The sequence below is a fragment of the Terrapene carolina genome, unplaced genomic scaffold, assembly GCF_002925995.2.
Source record: "Terrapene carolina triunguis isolate 2854851 unplaced genomic scaffold, T_m_triunguis-2.0 Scaffold147, whole genome shotgun sequence".
Classification (NCBI taxonomy): Eukaryota; Metazoa; Chordata; order Testudines; family Emydidae; genus Terrapene; species Terrapene triunguis.
In genome coordinates, this window is record NW_020664498.1 from 7,341,824 (window position 1) to 7,358,557 (window position 16,734).

At 48.7% G+C, this 16,734-nt stretch overlaps 1 protein-coding gene across 2 annotated transcripts in view; it reads right to left on the reverse strand.

The window, feature by feature from the left end:
* Positions 1-4,801: 4,801 nt before the first annotated feature.
* Positions 4,802-16,734, reverse strand: part of LOC112113887 (gamma-tubulin complex component 2) — a 110,060-nt gene continuing 98,127 nt past the window's right edge. For both annotated transcript variants that reach the window (XM_026653708.1, XM_026653707.1), the window contains exons 17-18: positions 6,766-6,929; positions 4,802-4,916 (exon numbers count right to left, since the gene is read on the reverse strand). In XM_026653708.1, coding sequence (XP_026509493.1) covers positions 4,802-4,916; positions 6,766-6,929 — 279 coding nt within the window. The remainder of the gene's footprint in view (positions 4,917-6,765; positions 6,930-16,734) is intronic.

The following is a 16,734-nucleotide window of genomic DNA, read 5'->3' on the forward strand; positions in this document are numbered from 1 at the left end:
TCAGTGTCCAGGGTGCCAGTATAGGGCTTCATGAGCCAGGGCATTAGCGGGTAGGCTGGGTCCCCGAGGATGACTATAGGCATCTCCACATCCCCAAGAGTTATTTTGTGGTCCGGGAAGTAAATACCTTCCTGCAGCCGTCTAAACAGACCAGAGTTCCTGAAAACACGAGTGTCATGAACCTTGCCCGGCCATCCGACGTTGATGTTTGTAAAACGTCCCCTATGGTCCACCAGTGCTTGCAGCACCATTGAAAAGTAGCCCTTTCGATTAATGTACTGGCTGGCCTGGTGGTCCGGTCCCAGGATAGGGATGTGAGTTCCATCTATAGCCCCACCGCAGTTTGGGAATCCCATTGCGGCGAAGCCATCTATGATGACCTGCGCGTTTCCCAGGGTCACTACCTTTGAGAGCCGTAGCTCAACAATTGCGTTGGCTACTTCCATGACAACAACCCCCACGGTAGATTTGCCCACGCCAAAGTGGTTCGCGACTGACCGGTAGCTGTCCGGCGTTGCAAGCTTCCAGAGGGCTATGGCCACTCGCTTCTGGACACTCAGGGCTGCTCGCATCCGGGTGTCATTGCGCTTCAGGGCAGGGGACAGCAACTCACAAAGTTCCATGAAAGTCCCCTTCCGCATGCGAAAGCTTCGCAGCCACTGTGATTCATCCCAGACCTGCAGCACTATGCGGTCCCACCAGTCCGTGCTTGTTTCCCGGGCCCAGAATCGCCGTTCCACAACATCAACATGACCCATTGCCTCCATGATGTCCTCGGCGCGGGGTCCCGTGCTTTGTGACAGGTCTGTGCCACTCTCAGACTTCAGGTCCTCACCGCGCTGCCGTAGCCTCCTCGCCCGATTTCTCAGCATCTGCCTCTGGGAAAGGTGGATGATAAGGTGCGAGGTGTTGACAACGGCCATAACTGCAGCGATGGTCGCAGCGGGCTCCATGCTCGCAGTGCTGTGGCGTCCGCGATGTCACTGACCAGAAAAGTGCGCGAACTGATTTCCCGCCGGCGCTTTCACGGAGGGAGGGCGGGAGTGACGGTTGGATGACGACAGTTACCCAAAAGCACCCTCGACACATTTTTTTACCCAGAAGGCATTGGCGGCTCGACCCAGAATTCCAATGGGCAGCGGGGACTGCGGGAACTGTGGGATAGCTGCCCACAGTGCACCGCTTCCAATGTCGACGCTTGCCCCGTTAGTGTGGACTCACAAAGTCGAATTACTGTCCTTAGTGTGGACACACACGTTCGACTTTGTAATATCGATTCCACATATTCGATTTAAGTAAAATCGAACTACTCGCGTAGTGTAGACATACCCTAAGAGTCCTGTGGCACCTTATAGACTAACAGACGTCTGTTAGTCTATAAGGTGCCACAGGACTCTTCGCTGTTTCTCTAGAAAGATGACATTTGTCACTTACATGCACCAATCCTAGACACTTGAGGCAGCTGGGGTGTGGGTAGCTCACTGGCATAGACCTGTTATAAGAGCAACAGGTCTTGAAGCCAGGAGAATGAAGCATTAGCCCAGTACCCAACTAGGCATGAGTAACTCTACACTAAAAAATTCTATTCTAAACATTCAACAACTATTTAGGAATTTTTCAATTTTTCAAATATTTAGGAAACATTCAAGCCTAAAAACTAACACAACAGGTACTGTATATACTACGGGAGGAACGATTTGCAGATACAAAGATTGCAACTGCAACAACCAGAAAGGAACTGAGGGGGACTGGCGGCAGCGTGGCCCTTTACACCTGCATCCACTGGCATGAGGAACCAGAGGGTGCTCACGCTGCCTCAACAGGTACTGCTGAGGGAAAATATCTATGACAACTGTGCATGAGGCACACATACCTATATTGGAATGGACATGTTCTATCACTTAAGAAGAACCTGCACCTACTTTCTATTGGAACATAAAGTTTGGTAGTTCTACATGAATGCTATTTTTGGTATTTTTCTGCTAGTCAACTGGACAGTACCAACCTGGGCCCTAGAACCATCTCTCAGCTGCTGTAATGGTCTTTGAACCTGGCAGAGAACTATCCCTACAGCTCTCACTGCTTCCTAAGCGGGAATATCCTGTGAAATTAACACTTAGTTATTCGCTACCTTCAGCTAGTAGCACATAACTCTGCCTTCAGATGAGCTTTCACTGTAGCCCACTAGAGCAGCCTGATGAACATGCATGTAGTGAGATTAATTTAGAAACTAAAATGCTAAACTCTGCTGACACTGCGCTGCTCGTAATCTCACTTCCATTTTATAGTCTGTGGGTTTGTCAATGGGGGGAATTTTTTCGGCCTGAATGGCCAAACACAAGGTCTCTTATTTATCTGGCATCTTATCCCACTTTAATTAAAATGCTTTGGAAGCAGCATAACTACTTTGGAATGAGTTATCCACTCTACAGTTCATGTGGAAACATCCCTATTTGTAATTAACTATACCACTTCAAGCCATCCTCTGCCACTCTGCACTGCTTCACATCTGGATTAGCCTGTCTTTCCCCTGTGTACCTTCTACTGCACCAGGGTCATCCTGACTGGATGTCACCTTCCCATTTAAATGCTGGTGTGCAGCCCAAGTGTGCCCCCTTCGCAATTCGAGTTCGTAGCAAGTTCACATGCATGGAGTCCATTATAGCAGCCATGTCCTGTGCTTTCATGTGCTCCTATCTAGAAGTCCTGGATTTCCTTGTCTCCCTGGGGAGATGAGCACATCAAGTCCCATTTTAACAAGAGTCAGTGGAATGTGAAGAGAGATGAGTGGCTATCACTGCAAATGTGGGAGTGGGGCACTCCCAGGACATAGACTAGTGCCACAACAAAGCGCCACAATAAAGCAAAGGAGCTCCAGCAGAATTACAAAAACAGCCTCAGTAACGCTCCCAGTACATGCACTAGGAGGAGCTGGACTGGAGTTTTGCCAGGGAGGCCACAATGAAATGTATATTCCTGCACCATCGGAAGGCACCCAGTTGACCACAGGCGCCAGTGAGGAGATACCCTCAGACAACCAAGATCTTTGGCATGTCCAACCCTGAGCCACAGACCCAGGTAGAGACATTGCCAGAGATGGTCCCCAAGACCCAGCTGGAGACCCAGCCTGATAGCACTGCAGAGGGGACCTTTTGCTGCAAGTATTATGTGCTGTATTGCAATAAACTTCCCTGATATTGACTGCATAGGGGGATTTAAACAACTTTGTTCTGCGTACCAGCTGGGTGCCACCATGTGGGGTGGATATCACTATGAGAGGGGCCAGACATGTCTGTCTCTGTACAGCACCCTTAACTCTCCATCAGCTTGGCTTTTATTATCCTCCCCTTCCCACTAGCATGCTCAAAAAGGCATCCCATGCCAGAAAGTGTATGATCAAAAGTTTAATGAGCGTGTTGATAATCTGGTGATGGAAGTGATGGTTCCTATAAGCCTCAGGCTGCAGTCAGAGCCATCAATTATTCAACTAATGAACCTATTGTGAGGAAAAACAGCCTCCCCTTGTTAGACCATCCCAGAAAAATAAAATGTCCTGAAGGTCACCACATCTGGGTTCTGCGGAAATGGGAATATGTATCCAGAACCAAAACCATATAGGGTTCTACAGGTCAAATCCAACACCCCAAGTTACACCTGAAAAACAACTGCAGTGCAAACCCACAGAGCATAAGGGCTCTTTAAGCACTGCAGGCAGCCTTGTGTTTGCCATGCTTAGGCAGCTGCCTGCACATGGCATACACAAACAGTCCCGAGGAGCAGCCCTATGTGGAGTGCATGCCCACAGTGTCTTGCAGAGCTGACAAAGGCCTAGATAACTGGAGCCCCTCAATGTGCAATCCTGAGTAGTAAGGGATGGAGGTGATGAGCTCTGTCATTTCTCTGGATCACTCCTCCAAACATTACTTACTTGAATAATGAGTGGGTTGAGCCTCAGACAGATGTTCTGATTCCATTAGACCTGGGAAAAATATTTCAGACAAACCTCTCCCCCCCATCCCCACCCAATGAAAAATGCAGATTCATGTCAACCAAAACATTTGCAAACTTATGTGGCATTCACTGAACTATTTTGGTCAAAAATTCAAAATGACTTTTTGTTTTGAATTTTACTTCAATTTCATTTAAAAAGTTTGAACTAAAAATGGAACAAAAAGTTTAGTTTAATCCAAAAGAAAAAAAATTCAGTTTGCCAAAAACCAAAAATTTGTTTCAGGTCATCTGAAAGTAAATTTCTCTTCCCATTTTTCAGTTTGGTCAGTGAACTGAAAAGTCTGTTATTTGCACAGCTCTGGCATTTATGCCACAATCGAAGACAGACATTGAAAAAGGGTCTAGATCCAAACTTAAGTCATGGGGGACTCCCCTGGGCTTCAGCGAGCTTTCTTCAAGCCCTAAATCACAACACGGAACCACATTACAGCTCAATCTATGCATTAGCAGAACTACATAAGATGACCAAGTTTTAGTTACCCAGAATGACTGAAGTGAGCTGTAAATTCAGGATAACAGAGACCAAATAATTCTGATGTTTTATTTCTTTATATATTATACAACACACACAGTTTTAATATTTGGTAAAAAAGTTAACAAAAGTATCTCAGAAGTGACAAAATCCTTTCCATGTTTAGATTTCAGAAGCTCAAACACTATCTTATTAGACAACTGTTGTTTTATAGCTTTTATGGAGTTTAAAGTGCAAACTACTCACAGATACAACTGGGCAAGAGTACTGTATTCTGATGTGAAAGGTGCAGCATCTAAAATATGTAACATAAAAGCTTCACTGGGTGGCTACAACGACCCTGGGAAGAAGGGGAGCTTCGGAAACTACTTTCTGACTCCTCTGTGCAGAAATATGCTCCAGCCGCTCTGTGTAGAATCCATTAAAATCCAGCCTAGGGGAAAGCAAACACATGTTCAATAGTCTTCCCACAAATGGCCCAGAAGTGTGAAAACAGAGAGAAGTGGTAACAGGCTTCAAATGCTATTCAAGGGTTTCAAAATTCCATAGTAAAAATGAGAGATTCCCAGGCATACACCTAAAATTCACCAGTTACCATAATTACCATTATTTATGATTTACAGTGTAAATATGGGAGACCTTATAGAGGTAAATTTCAGTTATCTAAATGGCTCAGGGGTGGGAGCATATTGGAATTTCAGAAAATCAGAGTTTGCCAAAATTGCATTTTTTGTTAATGAAAATGTTCATTCTGGGAGACTTTTCTGCGTTTACCTGTGTTTAAAACAGAATCATCACAAATATGCCATAAAAGCAAATTGTAAGGCTTTTTGTCTGGAACTTTCAAAGTACTTTACAAAGGAAGATAGGCAGCATTAGCCCCATTTTACAAATGGAGAAACTGAGGCACAGAAGGCTGGCATGACTTGCACTAGTCCAAATAGCAAGTCAGTGGCAGAACTGGGAAAAGATCCCAGATCTCCCAACCTCCAGTCTGGACTATGCTATAAAACTGAATGTTACTAATCCAAGTCTCAACTATCGTTAGGGAAAAATGATTCTGAAACATCAAGCAAAGCACTGTGTTTTAGGAAGGGTCTCTGGGTAACAAACGGATATTATATATTTTGGTTACAAGCTACTACTAGCCATTTAAAATTACTTCTATGCGCAATAAACACACTGTCTCCTCAAGGGAAAAAACAAGACTATACACTTTAAAATAAGGATTCTTGCTTTGTGAACCAAAGCTACAGCCTATGGCCCACTGGGGCTGTGCATCTCACACCTGCCCATCAATTCTGTAACTGCAGCTATTTCAACTTAGAAATGTTAATACAAGGAACATTTCCATGCTTTTAAATCCAAGCTGGTAAGTATCCTAGACTGTAACTCCACTGCTTTTCCTCCTGTGGCACACCAAATTAGGAATGCCAGTCTCTCTGCCCCACTCCATCCTCACTCATCCCCTTAACCCTACAGTTGTTTGGTGCCTTAGCTGTGCATTTCCAGATATTAACATATTTGGATTTCATTTAATTTTAATCTTCTCTCATAAAAAATAACCCCAGCCCAGTACTGTAAATGGCTTGCCACCAGTGGACATCAACAGCAACAACAGTCTCAGTTCCTCTGGGAAAAAAAATATACTGGCAGGAGTGCATAGAGCGAGAGGCACTTCTGTTTGATGCACTTCACCCAAGCCTCAACTGAGAAGGATTTTCCCAGTGCATACTCTGCGGGGATGAGAAACTAGCAGTGCCTCAGCAGGCCCTACACATTTCACTCCATGTTGCAACATAGCTGCGGAGAGATCTTAAAGACCCAGTGTTACTAATAAATAATACCTGGCACTTTTATAGCAGCTGTTCATCTGTAGATCTCAAAGCATTTCAAAGGCAGCACTATTATCCCCATCTTGGAGATGGAGAAAGTGAGGCATGGAGTAGGTAGGTCAGTTTCCCAAGAAGTATAGTCATTTCAGTGACACAGGACAAGGCTATGACCAAATACAGTGAGGCTAGCATCATTTACAAAGTCAGATTTTCAATAGCTTAAAAAAGAACCCCCCATTTCCCCAACTTTATGTCTTGCAAAAGTACATTCAAAAAAAGCTATTTGCTGAACTACTGACTAAAGCTTCTTGCTATTTCAGTGTTACACTGATAGAACAGCTGGCTGCCATGATACAACAAAAAAGAAATAAAGAACAAACTTCACCCTGGTCTAGAGTTGGACTCTTTCCTTCCTGTGCTACTAGGAGACAGTTCCACTCTGCTCACCTGTAGATGATGTTGATCATGCTGTGCTCACAGTCATTGGTGCTGTACACGCTCAGCTTATCCAGAAGGTCCAGGAGATGTGTTGAGAAATTGCTGTCAAACTTGTTGATAGTTGCCTCAAAGCCAGATGTTAGTTGGAAGGCGTCTGCATGCTCTGCTAAAAGCTATCAAGAGGAGGCCACAATAAGTGAGAGTGGTTCTGTGTGTCAACCAGACACATACTGTACAAGGACTGTCTCTTTTCTTTTTTCCAACTACTGTTTCTATGAAAGAATACTGACACAAAATTTCAAAACTGCTCCATCCCAGACACACCTTTTCTCATGCAGCATACAACAGGATGAACAGTTGTGAAATGAATTCTATATACTGCCCCTCAGGTATACTGCGAGACCCAGGCCTAGAGCATGCTCCCTGGGCAAGGTACTGACGCTGAGAAGACATCATGCCCTGGGGGTTTAAAAAACTTGCCCTGCTGGTCTGGGACACAATCCAAGGGCCTGAAATGGACCCTGCTAGAGTTGTGTTATTCTGCCTCTAGAACATGCCCGATCAAAGCCTGGCACTGATGACATATCTCCCTTCTCAATAATAAACATTAAGAGCATTTCTTATCTTCAGTAGTAGCATGGGTTTAACTGATCGCTATAGTATTTCAGCACAGGCACTATGATCAGAAGCATCCTGTGGGTGGCTTGTTTTCAAATGCTATGTGCTGCTGTACACGAGACAAGCTCAAGAGGCAAACAGCACAGGCAGGGAATGTCCAGCAGACCACCTGCAAGCATTTACACAGCATTGCTCTTTAGTGGCCCCCTAGTGGCTGTCTGCAGGAATGGTGTGTCAGCCTAGCACAGGGGTTCTCAAACTGGGGGTCGGGACCCCTCAGGAGTCACGAGGTTATTACCTCGGGGGTCGCAAGCTGTCAGCCTCCACCCCAAACCCCACTTTGCCTCCAGCATTTATAATGGTGTTAAATATATAAAAAAAAGTGTTTATAATTTATAAGGGGGGTTGCATTCAGAGGCTTGCTGTGTGAAAGGGGTCAGCAGTACAAAAATTTGAGAACCACTGGCCTAGCAGAAAGCAGATTATGAGCTGCAGGGTGAGAGAAGTTACTTAGTATACATATACACAGAAAGGAAACGAACAAAGTCAGGTGTCCTAGCCCTAAAAGGGATGGGCTGGAAAGGGTCTAACAGTCTACACTCCAACTGGCTCATTCACCACGAGATACTACTTTGGAGATGTGAAAGAACCTGAGCCACACACAGCCCACGCGTTAGCCCCCACTGCCCTTGATGAAAACAGTTCAGAACTAGGTAATAAGACCAATGTTTGCTGTAAGCAACACAATTCTGCTGCAGTTGGGTAACAATGTATATGTTTAGCAGGGTCAGCACTCTCATTAAACCAGAGGAAGAAGGAAAATGACATGAAAAAACACTTTCTAATCTTTTGTAACTGTTGTTGTTCAAGATGTGTTGCACTTGGTCCATTCCACTCTTAGTGCCTGTGCGTCCCATGCAGTTGCCAGAAATTTTTCCCTCAGTGGTACCTATTAGGGCAGCACCCTCTGCTGCCGTGCACTGCTATAAAACGCCTAGCTGACCCTGCGCCCCCCTCAGTTCCTTCTTTCCAGAACTCCGACATAGAGGGGTAGGAGGGTAGATCGTGGAATAGACATGTGCAACACATCTTGAAGAACAACAATTACAAAAGGTTAATAACCGTCTTTTCTTCATCAAGTGTCTTAAGTGGGGCTTATGCTTTGTTGTGTTAATTGACGGGTGAGTTCACACCTACCAATCTAAATGGGGTTTTAACTCAACCCATCACAAGGTTTTGTCCAGCTCATAACATTATTTTACCCTGAGTTAGAAATTATCTAATTAAGTTTTGTATATACATTTTACATGGGAGACAGGATCAGTTTTTGAGGGACATCATATTTCAAATTCCTTGGTGACAAAGCAACTATTCATTATCACTGACTGAATTCCTGGAAGCCGCTCCAGTCTCACCAGGAATGTCTAGGTCACCAAAAATCTGGCTGCTGCTGGGAGCCCTGGGCCCTTTAAATCGCCAACCTGGGGAAGCTACTCCTTGCCGGTACAGTCGGCTGTGTACCAGCTCTTGCCGGTATGCTATTTGGGGGGAGGGATAGCTCAGGGGTTTGAGCATTGGCCTGTTAAACCCAGGGTTGTGAGTTCAATCCTTGAGGGGGCCACTTAGGGATCTGGGGCAAAATCAGAACTTGGTCCTGCTAGTGAAGGCAGGGGGCTGGACTCAATGACCTTTCAAGGTCCCTTCCAGTTCTAGGAGATAGGATATCTCCATTAATTTATTTATTTATTTAAGTGCTTGCACATGTGCATTCCACTCTTGGTGACTCCCAAGCAGTAATAAAGCTGGAGGGATCAGAGTTCACATACATACAGCTTAACCAAATTTGGCATCATCCCTAGAGTAATAGGTGATGGACGGTGTAATGGGAGGAGAAAGTGTGCACCGATGACCAGCTTGCTGCTTTACAAATGTCTTGGATAGGGATTCGCATTAAGAACACCGCTAAGGATGCTTGAGATCTTGTGGAATGAGTAGTAAGGTTACTTGGTGGCAAAATGCCTACCTGTTCATAACAAGCGCGGATACATGAAGTTATCCAAGACAAAATCCTCTGTGAACAGTTGGATGGACCACTGAAATGGTTTAGTCCTGTCTATGTAGAAGTCTAGAGCTCATGTAACATCCAGTGTGTGTAGTCGTTGATTCCTATTTCTGTGAGGTTTTGGGTATAACACAGGTAAGTAGACTGCTTGATTGCTACGAAAATTTGAAACTGCTTTACAAAGGAAACTCAGATGGGGGTGTAAATATACATTATCTTTAAAGAAGACCAGGGCATGGAGTTCCAAGACTCTTCTGGCAGAAGTGATGGCAATTAGAAAAGCCACCTTCCAAGAGAGGTATAGTAAGGAGAACATTGCTAAAAGGTCAAACAGTGGTCCTATAAATTTAGACAAGACCAGGCTCTAGTCCAGGGGTGGGCAAACTTTTTGGCCCGAGGGCCACATTGGGGTTGCGAAACGGTATGGATGGCTGGGTAGGGAAGGCTGTGCCCTCCCAAACAGCCTGTCCCCCGCCCCCTATCTGCCCCCTCCCACTTCCCACCCCGACTGCCCCCCTCAGAACCCTCGACCCATCCAACGCCCCTTGCTCCTTGTCCCCTGACCGCCCCATCCCGGAATCCCCACCCCTAACCGCCCCCTGGGACCCCACCCCCTATCCAACCCCCCTTCCCTGTCCCCTGACCGCCCCCTCCCGGGACTCCCTGCCCCTAACCGCCGCCCTGGGACCCCACCCCCTATCCACCCCGCCCTCTGCCCCTTTTGGAATGTGGCCCTGTGAACATGGGCGGAGGACTCAGGAGGAGCAGGGGCAGCTGTGCAGCCGGAGAGAAGCGTCGATCTCCCCTTCAAAGCGCCGCTTCTCTCCGGCTGGCTGCGCAGCTGCCCGGTGCTCCTCCTTAGTCCTCCGGCCACGTTCCCCTTGCTCCCGCCAGCCACACCACCCGCCTGCTTCCCTGCCCCCGCAGTGCAGCCCCTCCCCCCTGCGGGGGGTGCGCCGGTGCTGAGCTGCCCAAGTGCCCGGCCCTGGGTCCCCCTGTTGTTGGGGGGCCCGTGCCAGGGCACCCTGTGTTCGCTTGTAAATCTGCCCCTGAGCTTTTAAATCCGGCTGGGAGCTCAGGGGCCGGGCAGCACGGCCCCACAGGCCGGATGTGGCCCACGGGCCATAGTTTGCCCACCTCTGCTCTAGTCCTAAGGGAGGGAGACAACCTTTCAAGGCCTTTAAGGAATCTGTCATGTCATTTGAAAAAACGGAACAGTTATCCACACAAGTGTGGAAAGCTGATATTGCTGCCAGGTGAACCTTGATAGAGGAAATTGCTACGCCTTGCTATTTCAGGTGCAGCAAATAGTTGAGTATATGTTGGATGGACGAATGCATTGGCAAGACTCCGGTTTGGGAAACCAAGACTAAGAACCGCTTCCATTTTGACAGGTAGGTGGCCCTGCTTAGTTGAGGGCTTTCTACTGCTTAGTAAAGCTTTGCGAACTTGCTCCAAGCAAGCTTGTTCTCTGGAATTTAGCCATGGAGCTTCTAGGTTGTTAAATGAAGGGAACACAGGTTCGGGGGGGGGGGGGGGCAGCTGACTGTGGTATTACATAAGAACATAAGAGCAGCCACACTGGTTCAGACCAAAGGTCTATCTAGCCCAGTATCCTGTCTTCCGACAGTGGCCAATGCCAGGTGCCCCAGAGGGAATGAACAGAACAGATCATCAAGTGATCCATCCCCTGTCGCCCAATCCCAGCTTCTGGCACACAGAGGCTAAGGACACCATCCCTGCCCATCCTGGCTAACAGCCATTGATTGACCTATCCTGCATGAACTTATCTAGTTCTTTTCTGAACCCTGTTTTAGTCTTGGCTTTCACAACATCCTCTGGCAAAGAGTTCCGCAGACTGACTGTGCATTGTGTGAAAAAAATACTTCCTTTTGTTTGTTTTAAACCTGCTGCCTATTAATTTCATTTGGTGACCCCTGGTTCTTGTGTTATGAAGAGTAAATAACACTTCCTTATTTACTTTCTCCACATCAGTCATGATTTTATAGACCTCTATCATATCTCCCCTTAGTCGTCTCTTTTCCAAGCTGAAAAGTCTCAGTTGTATTAATCTCTCCTCATACGGAAGCTGTTCCATACCCCTAATCATCTGCCCTTTTCTGAACCTTTTCCAATTCCAATATATCCTTTTTGAGATGGGGCGACCAAATCTGCACGCAGTATTCAAGATGTGGGCATACCATGGATTTATATAGAAACAATATGATATTTTCTGTCTTATTATCTATCCCTTTCTTAATTATGTCCAACATGGTTTGCTTTTTTGACTGCCGCTGCACATTGAGAGGATGTATTCAGAGAACTATTCACAATGACACCGAGATCTCTTTCTTGAGTGGTAACAGCTAATTTAGACCCCATCATTTTATATGTATAATTGGGATTGTTTTTCCAATATGCATTACTTTGCATTTATCAACATTGAATTTCATCTGCCATTTTGTTGCCCAATCACCCAGTTTTGAGAGATCCTTTTGTAGCTCTTCACAGTCTGCCTGGGACTTAAATGTCTTGAGTAGTTTTGTATCATCTGCAAATTTTGTCACTTCACTGTTTACCCCTTTTTCCAGATCATTTATGAATATGTTGAATAGGACCGGTCCCAGTACAGACCCCTGGGGGACAACACTATTTGCCTCTCTCCATTCTGAAAACTGACCATTTATTCCTACCCTTTGTTTCCTATCTTTTAATCAGTTACCAATCCACGAGAGGACCTTCCCTCTTATCCTATGACAGCTTACTTTGCTTAAGAGCCTTTGGCAAGGGACCTTGTCAAAAGCTTTCGGAAAATATAAGTACACTATAACCACTGGATCCCCTTTGTCCACATACTTGTTGACCTCCTCAAAGAATTCTAGTAGATGGGAGATCATGCCTCACCATTTACAAAAACCATGTTGACTCTTCCCCAATAAATTACGTTCATCTATGTGTATGACAATTTTGTTCTTTATTATAGCTTCAACCAGTTTGCTCGGTACTGAAGTCAGGCTTACCAGCCTGTAATTGCCAGGCTCACCTCTGGAGCACTTTTTAAAAGTTGGCATCACATTAGCTATCCTCCGGTCATTTGGTACGGAAGCTGATTTAAATGATAGGTTACAGACTACAGTTAGTAGTTCCGCAATTTCACATTTGAGTTCCTTCAGAACTCTTGGGTGAATATCATCTGGTCCTGGTGACTTATTACTGTTTAGTTTATCAATTTGTCCCAAAAAAGACGGTTACTCACCGTTGTAACTGTTGTTCTTCGAGATGTGTTGCTCATATCCATTCCAGTTAGGTGTGTGCGCGCCGCGTGCACGATCGTCGGAAGATTTTTACCCTAGCAACACCCGGTGGGTCGGCTGTGGAGCCCCCTAGAGTGGCGCCGTTATGGCGCTGGATATATACCCCAGCCGACCCAGCGCCCCCTCAGTTCCTTCTTGCCGGCTACTCCGACAGTGGGGAAGGGGGGCGGGTTTGGAATGGATATGAGCAACACATCTCGAAGAACAACAGTTACAACGGTGAGTAACCGTCTTTTCTTCTTCGAGTGCTTGCTCATATCCATTCCAGTTAGGTGACTCCCAAGCCCCACCTAGGAGGCGGGGTCGGAGTGAGACATTGCTGTGTGCAGAACCGCTGACCCGAAAGCAGCATCATCTCTGGATTGTTGCACCAGCGCATAGTGAGTAGCAAATGTGTGGACCGAAGACCACACTGCAGCTTTACAAATGTCCTGGATTGGTACTTGAGCCAGAAAGGCAGTCGAGGAGGCCTGGGCCCTCGTGGAATGAGCAGTGAGACGTGGCGTCGGTACCCCGGCCAGGTCGTAGCAAGCACGAATGCAGGATGTAATCCAAGAGGACAGGCACTGTGAAGAGACCGGTGATCCTTTCATCCGGTCGGCCACCGCAACGAAGAGTTGTGTCGTCTTCCTAAATGGCTTTGTACGGTCAATATAGAAAGCCAGGGCCCTGCGAACGTCCAAAGAATGTAAACGCTGGTCTTGACGAGTAGCGTGCGGTTTCGGGTGGAAGACCGGGAGAAATATATCCTGGTTTACGTGGAAAGGTGACACCACCTTCGGAAGAAAGGCAGGGTGGGGGCGAAGCTGCACCTTGTCCTTGTGGAACACCGTGTAAGGGGGCTCGGATGTCAGTGCCCTGAGTTCCGAGACGCGTCGTGCTGAGGTGATGGCTACGAGGAAGGCTGTCTTCCAGGATAAGTACAGGAGTGAGCAGGTCGCCAATGGCTCAAACGGAGGCCCTGTGAGCCTGGAGAGGACGAGGTTGAGGTTCCACGTCGGAACCGGCTGTCGTTGCTGTGGGTACAGCCGGTCCAAGCCCTTGAGGAATCTAACGACCATCGGGTTAGAGAAGACCGAGGACGTAAGTTCTCCTGGGTGGAAAGCGGAAATGGCGGCGAGGTGAACCCTAATTGAGGATGTCGCCAAGCCTTGCTGTCTTAGGGACAGAAGGTATTCCAGTATCAAGGGGATAGGAGCCTGCGCGGGAGACGTAGCTCGTTGCTCACACCAACAGGAAAACCTCTTCCACTTGGCTAAATAAGTGGTCCGCGTAGAGGGCTTTCTACTTCCCAGCAGGACCTGTTGGACGGCCTGGGAGCATTGCCGCTCTGTCCGACTCAACCATGAAGCATCCACGCCGTGAGGTGGAGTGACTGCAGGTCGGGGTGACACAGCCGGCCGTGGTCCTGAGAGAGGAGATCCGGAGTCAAGGGGAGCGTGATGGGCCTCTGTACTGACAGCTCCAGCAGTGTGGTGTACCAGTGCTGTCTCGGCCAAGCGGGAGCGACTAGAATTACTCGTGCATGGTCCCTGCGGATCTTGAGCAGCACCCTGTGGACGAGCGGGAATGGAGGAAAGGCGTAGAACAGATGGTCTTTCCATGCCATGAGGAAGGCGTCTGACCGAGAGCCCGGGGCTCGCCCGTGTAGGGAGCAGAATGCCTGGCACTTCCTGTTGGCCCGAGACGCGAACAGGTCCATCTGGGGAAACCCCCACCTTTGGAAGACAGAATAAATGATGTCCGGGCGAATCGACCACTCGTGCGTCTGGAAGGACCTGCTGAGACGGTCCGCCAGCGTATTCTGGACTCCAGGAAGGAATGACGCCGTGAGATGAATCGAGTGGGCGATGCAGAATTCCCACAGGCGAATGGCCTCTTGGCATAGGGGAGATGAGCGAGCTCCGCCTTGCTTGTTGATGTAAAACATGGCCGTGGTGTTGTCGGTGAGAACCAGCACGCAACGGCCCTGTAGGAAGTTGAGGAAAGTCTGGCAAGCCAGGCGCACCGCCATCAACTCTCGGACGTTGATGTGCAGGGCTAGTTGGGACGCGGACCACAGGCCTTGGGTATGGTGCTCCCCCAGGTGAGCGCCCCAGCCTAGAGATGAGGCGTCCGTAACTAGGTGGAGGGAGGGCTGCGGGGCGTGAAAGGGTACTCCTGCACAGACCGCTGTGCGATCCGTCCACCAGGCAAGAGAGGCCAAGACCGAGGCCGGAACCGTGACCACCATGTTCAGGTCGTCTCGGTGAGGACGGTAGACCGATGACACCCAAGCCTGTAGTGGGCGAAGTCGCAGTCTGGCGTGCCTGGTTACGTATGTACACGAGGCCATGTGGCCCAGAAGGACAAGGCATGTTCTTATGGTGGTAATTGGAAAGGCCCTGAGACGTTGAATGACGCTTAAGATGGTATGAAATCGGCTGTCTGGCAGTGCGGCTCGGGCATGTCTGGAGTCGAGGATTGCTCCAATGAACTCTATCCTCTGAGTTGGTACTAGAGTGGACTTCTCTCTGTTGAGTAGAATGCCCAGCTCGTGGAAAGTGTTTGTCACTATGTGGACATGAGCCTGCACTTGGCCTCTGGTGCGGCCGCGTACCAGCCAGTCGTCCAAGTACGGGAACAGCTGTATCCCTTGTCGACGAAGGAAGGCCGCGACGACTGCCAGGCACTTTGTGAACACCCTGGGAGCCGAGGACAAGCCGAAGGGAAGGACTGCGAATTGGTAGTGTACCCTGTTTACCACGAATCGCAGGAAACGTCTGTGGGGCGGATAAATTGCTATGTGAAAGTAAGCGTCCTTCATGTCGAGGGCGGCGAACCAGTCTCCAGGATCCAGTGAAGGGATAATGGTCCCCAATGACACCATGCGGAACTTCAACTTTACTATGAATTTGTTGAGTCCGCGTAAGTCTAAGATGGGCCGTAGACCCCCTTTTGACTTGGGTATCAGGAAGTAGCGGGAGTAAAACCCCCTGCCCCTTAGCTCCGAAGGAACCTCCTCTATGGCCCCCATAGCGAGGAGCCCAAAAACCTCCTGTGTAAGGAGTTGCTCGTGAGAAGGGTCCCTGAAGAGGGACGGGGAGGGGGAGTGGGAGGGGGGGGGGCGAGGAAAACTGGAGGGCGTATCCCCTCTCCACCGTGCGAAGGACCCAACGGTCCGAGGTTATACGGGACCAAGCACGGTGGAAACGGGAGAGGCGATCCCGGAAGGGGGGAACCGGATCCTGGAAAGTGGCTAAGGTGCCGTCCTCGACCGCACCTTCAAAAGGCTTGCCTAGGCCCAGAAGGTGGCCTAGGTTGGCCCTGGTTTTGACCGGGTTGAGGGCCGGTCGACCTTCGCCTACCACCTCGACCCCGCCTCCTAGCAAAGTCCTGTCTTGGACGAGGCGGGGGAGGGTAGAACCGCTGAGGCTGGGGCCTGAAGGGCCTGCGCTGAGGCCCTGGGACATGCATCCCCAGGGAGCGCATCATTGTTCGAGAGTCCTTAAGGTTTTGGAGCCTCGAGTCTGTTTTCTCTGAAAAGAGGCCCTGTCCCTCGAACGGTAGGTCCTGCAGGGTCTGCTGCAGTTCCGGAGGCAAGCCCGACACCTGGAGCCAGGAGATTCGGCGCATTGCTATCCCGGAAGCCAGGGTCCTAGCGGCCGAGTCCGCTATATCAAGGGACGCCTGTAGGGAGGTGCATGCCACCCGCTTGCCCTCCTCTACCAGGGCCCCAAACTCGTCCCTCGAGTCCTGGGGAACCAGTTCTTTAAATTTCCCCATTGAGGACCACATATTGAAGCCGTAGCGGCTCAGGAGCGCCTGCTGGTTCGCTGCCCGCAATTGCAGTCCGCCAGCCAAATACACCTTGCGTCCGAACAAATCGAAGCGCTTAGCGTCCTTCGATTTGGGCGCAGCGGCCTGCTGGCCATGGCGCTCCCGTGCATTCACTGAGGAAACCACCAGTGAGCACGGTTGGGGGTGAATGTACAGATACTCATG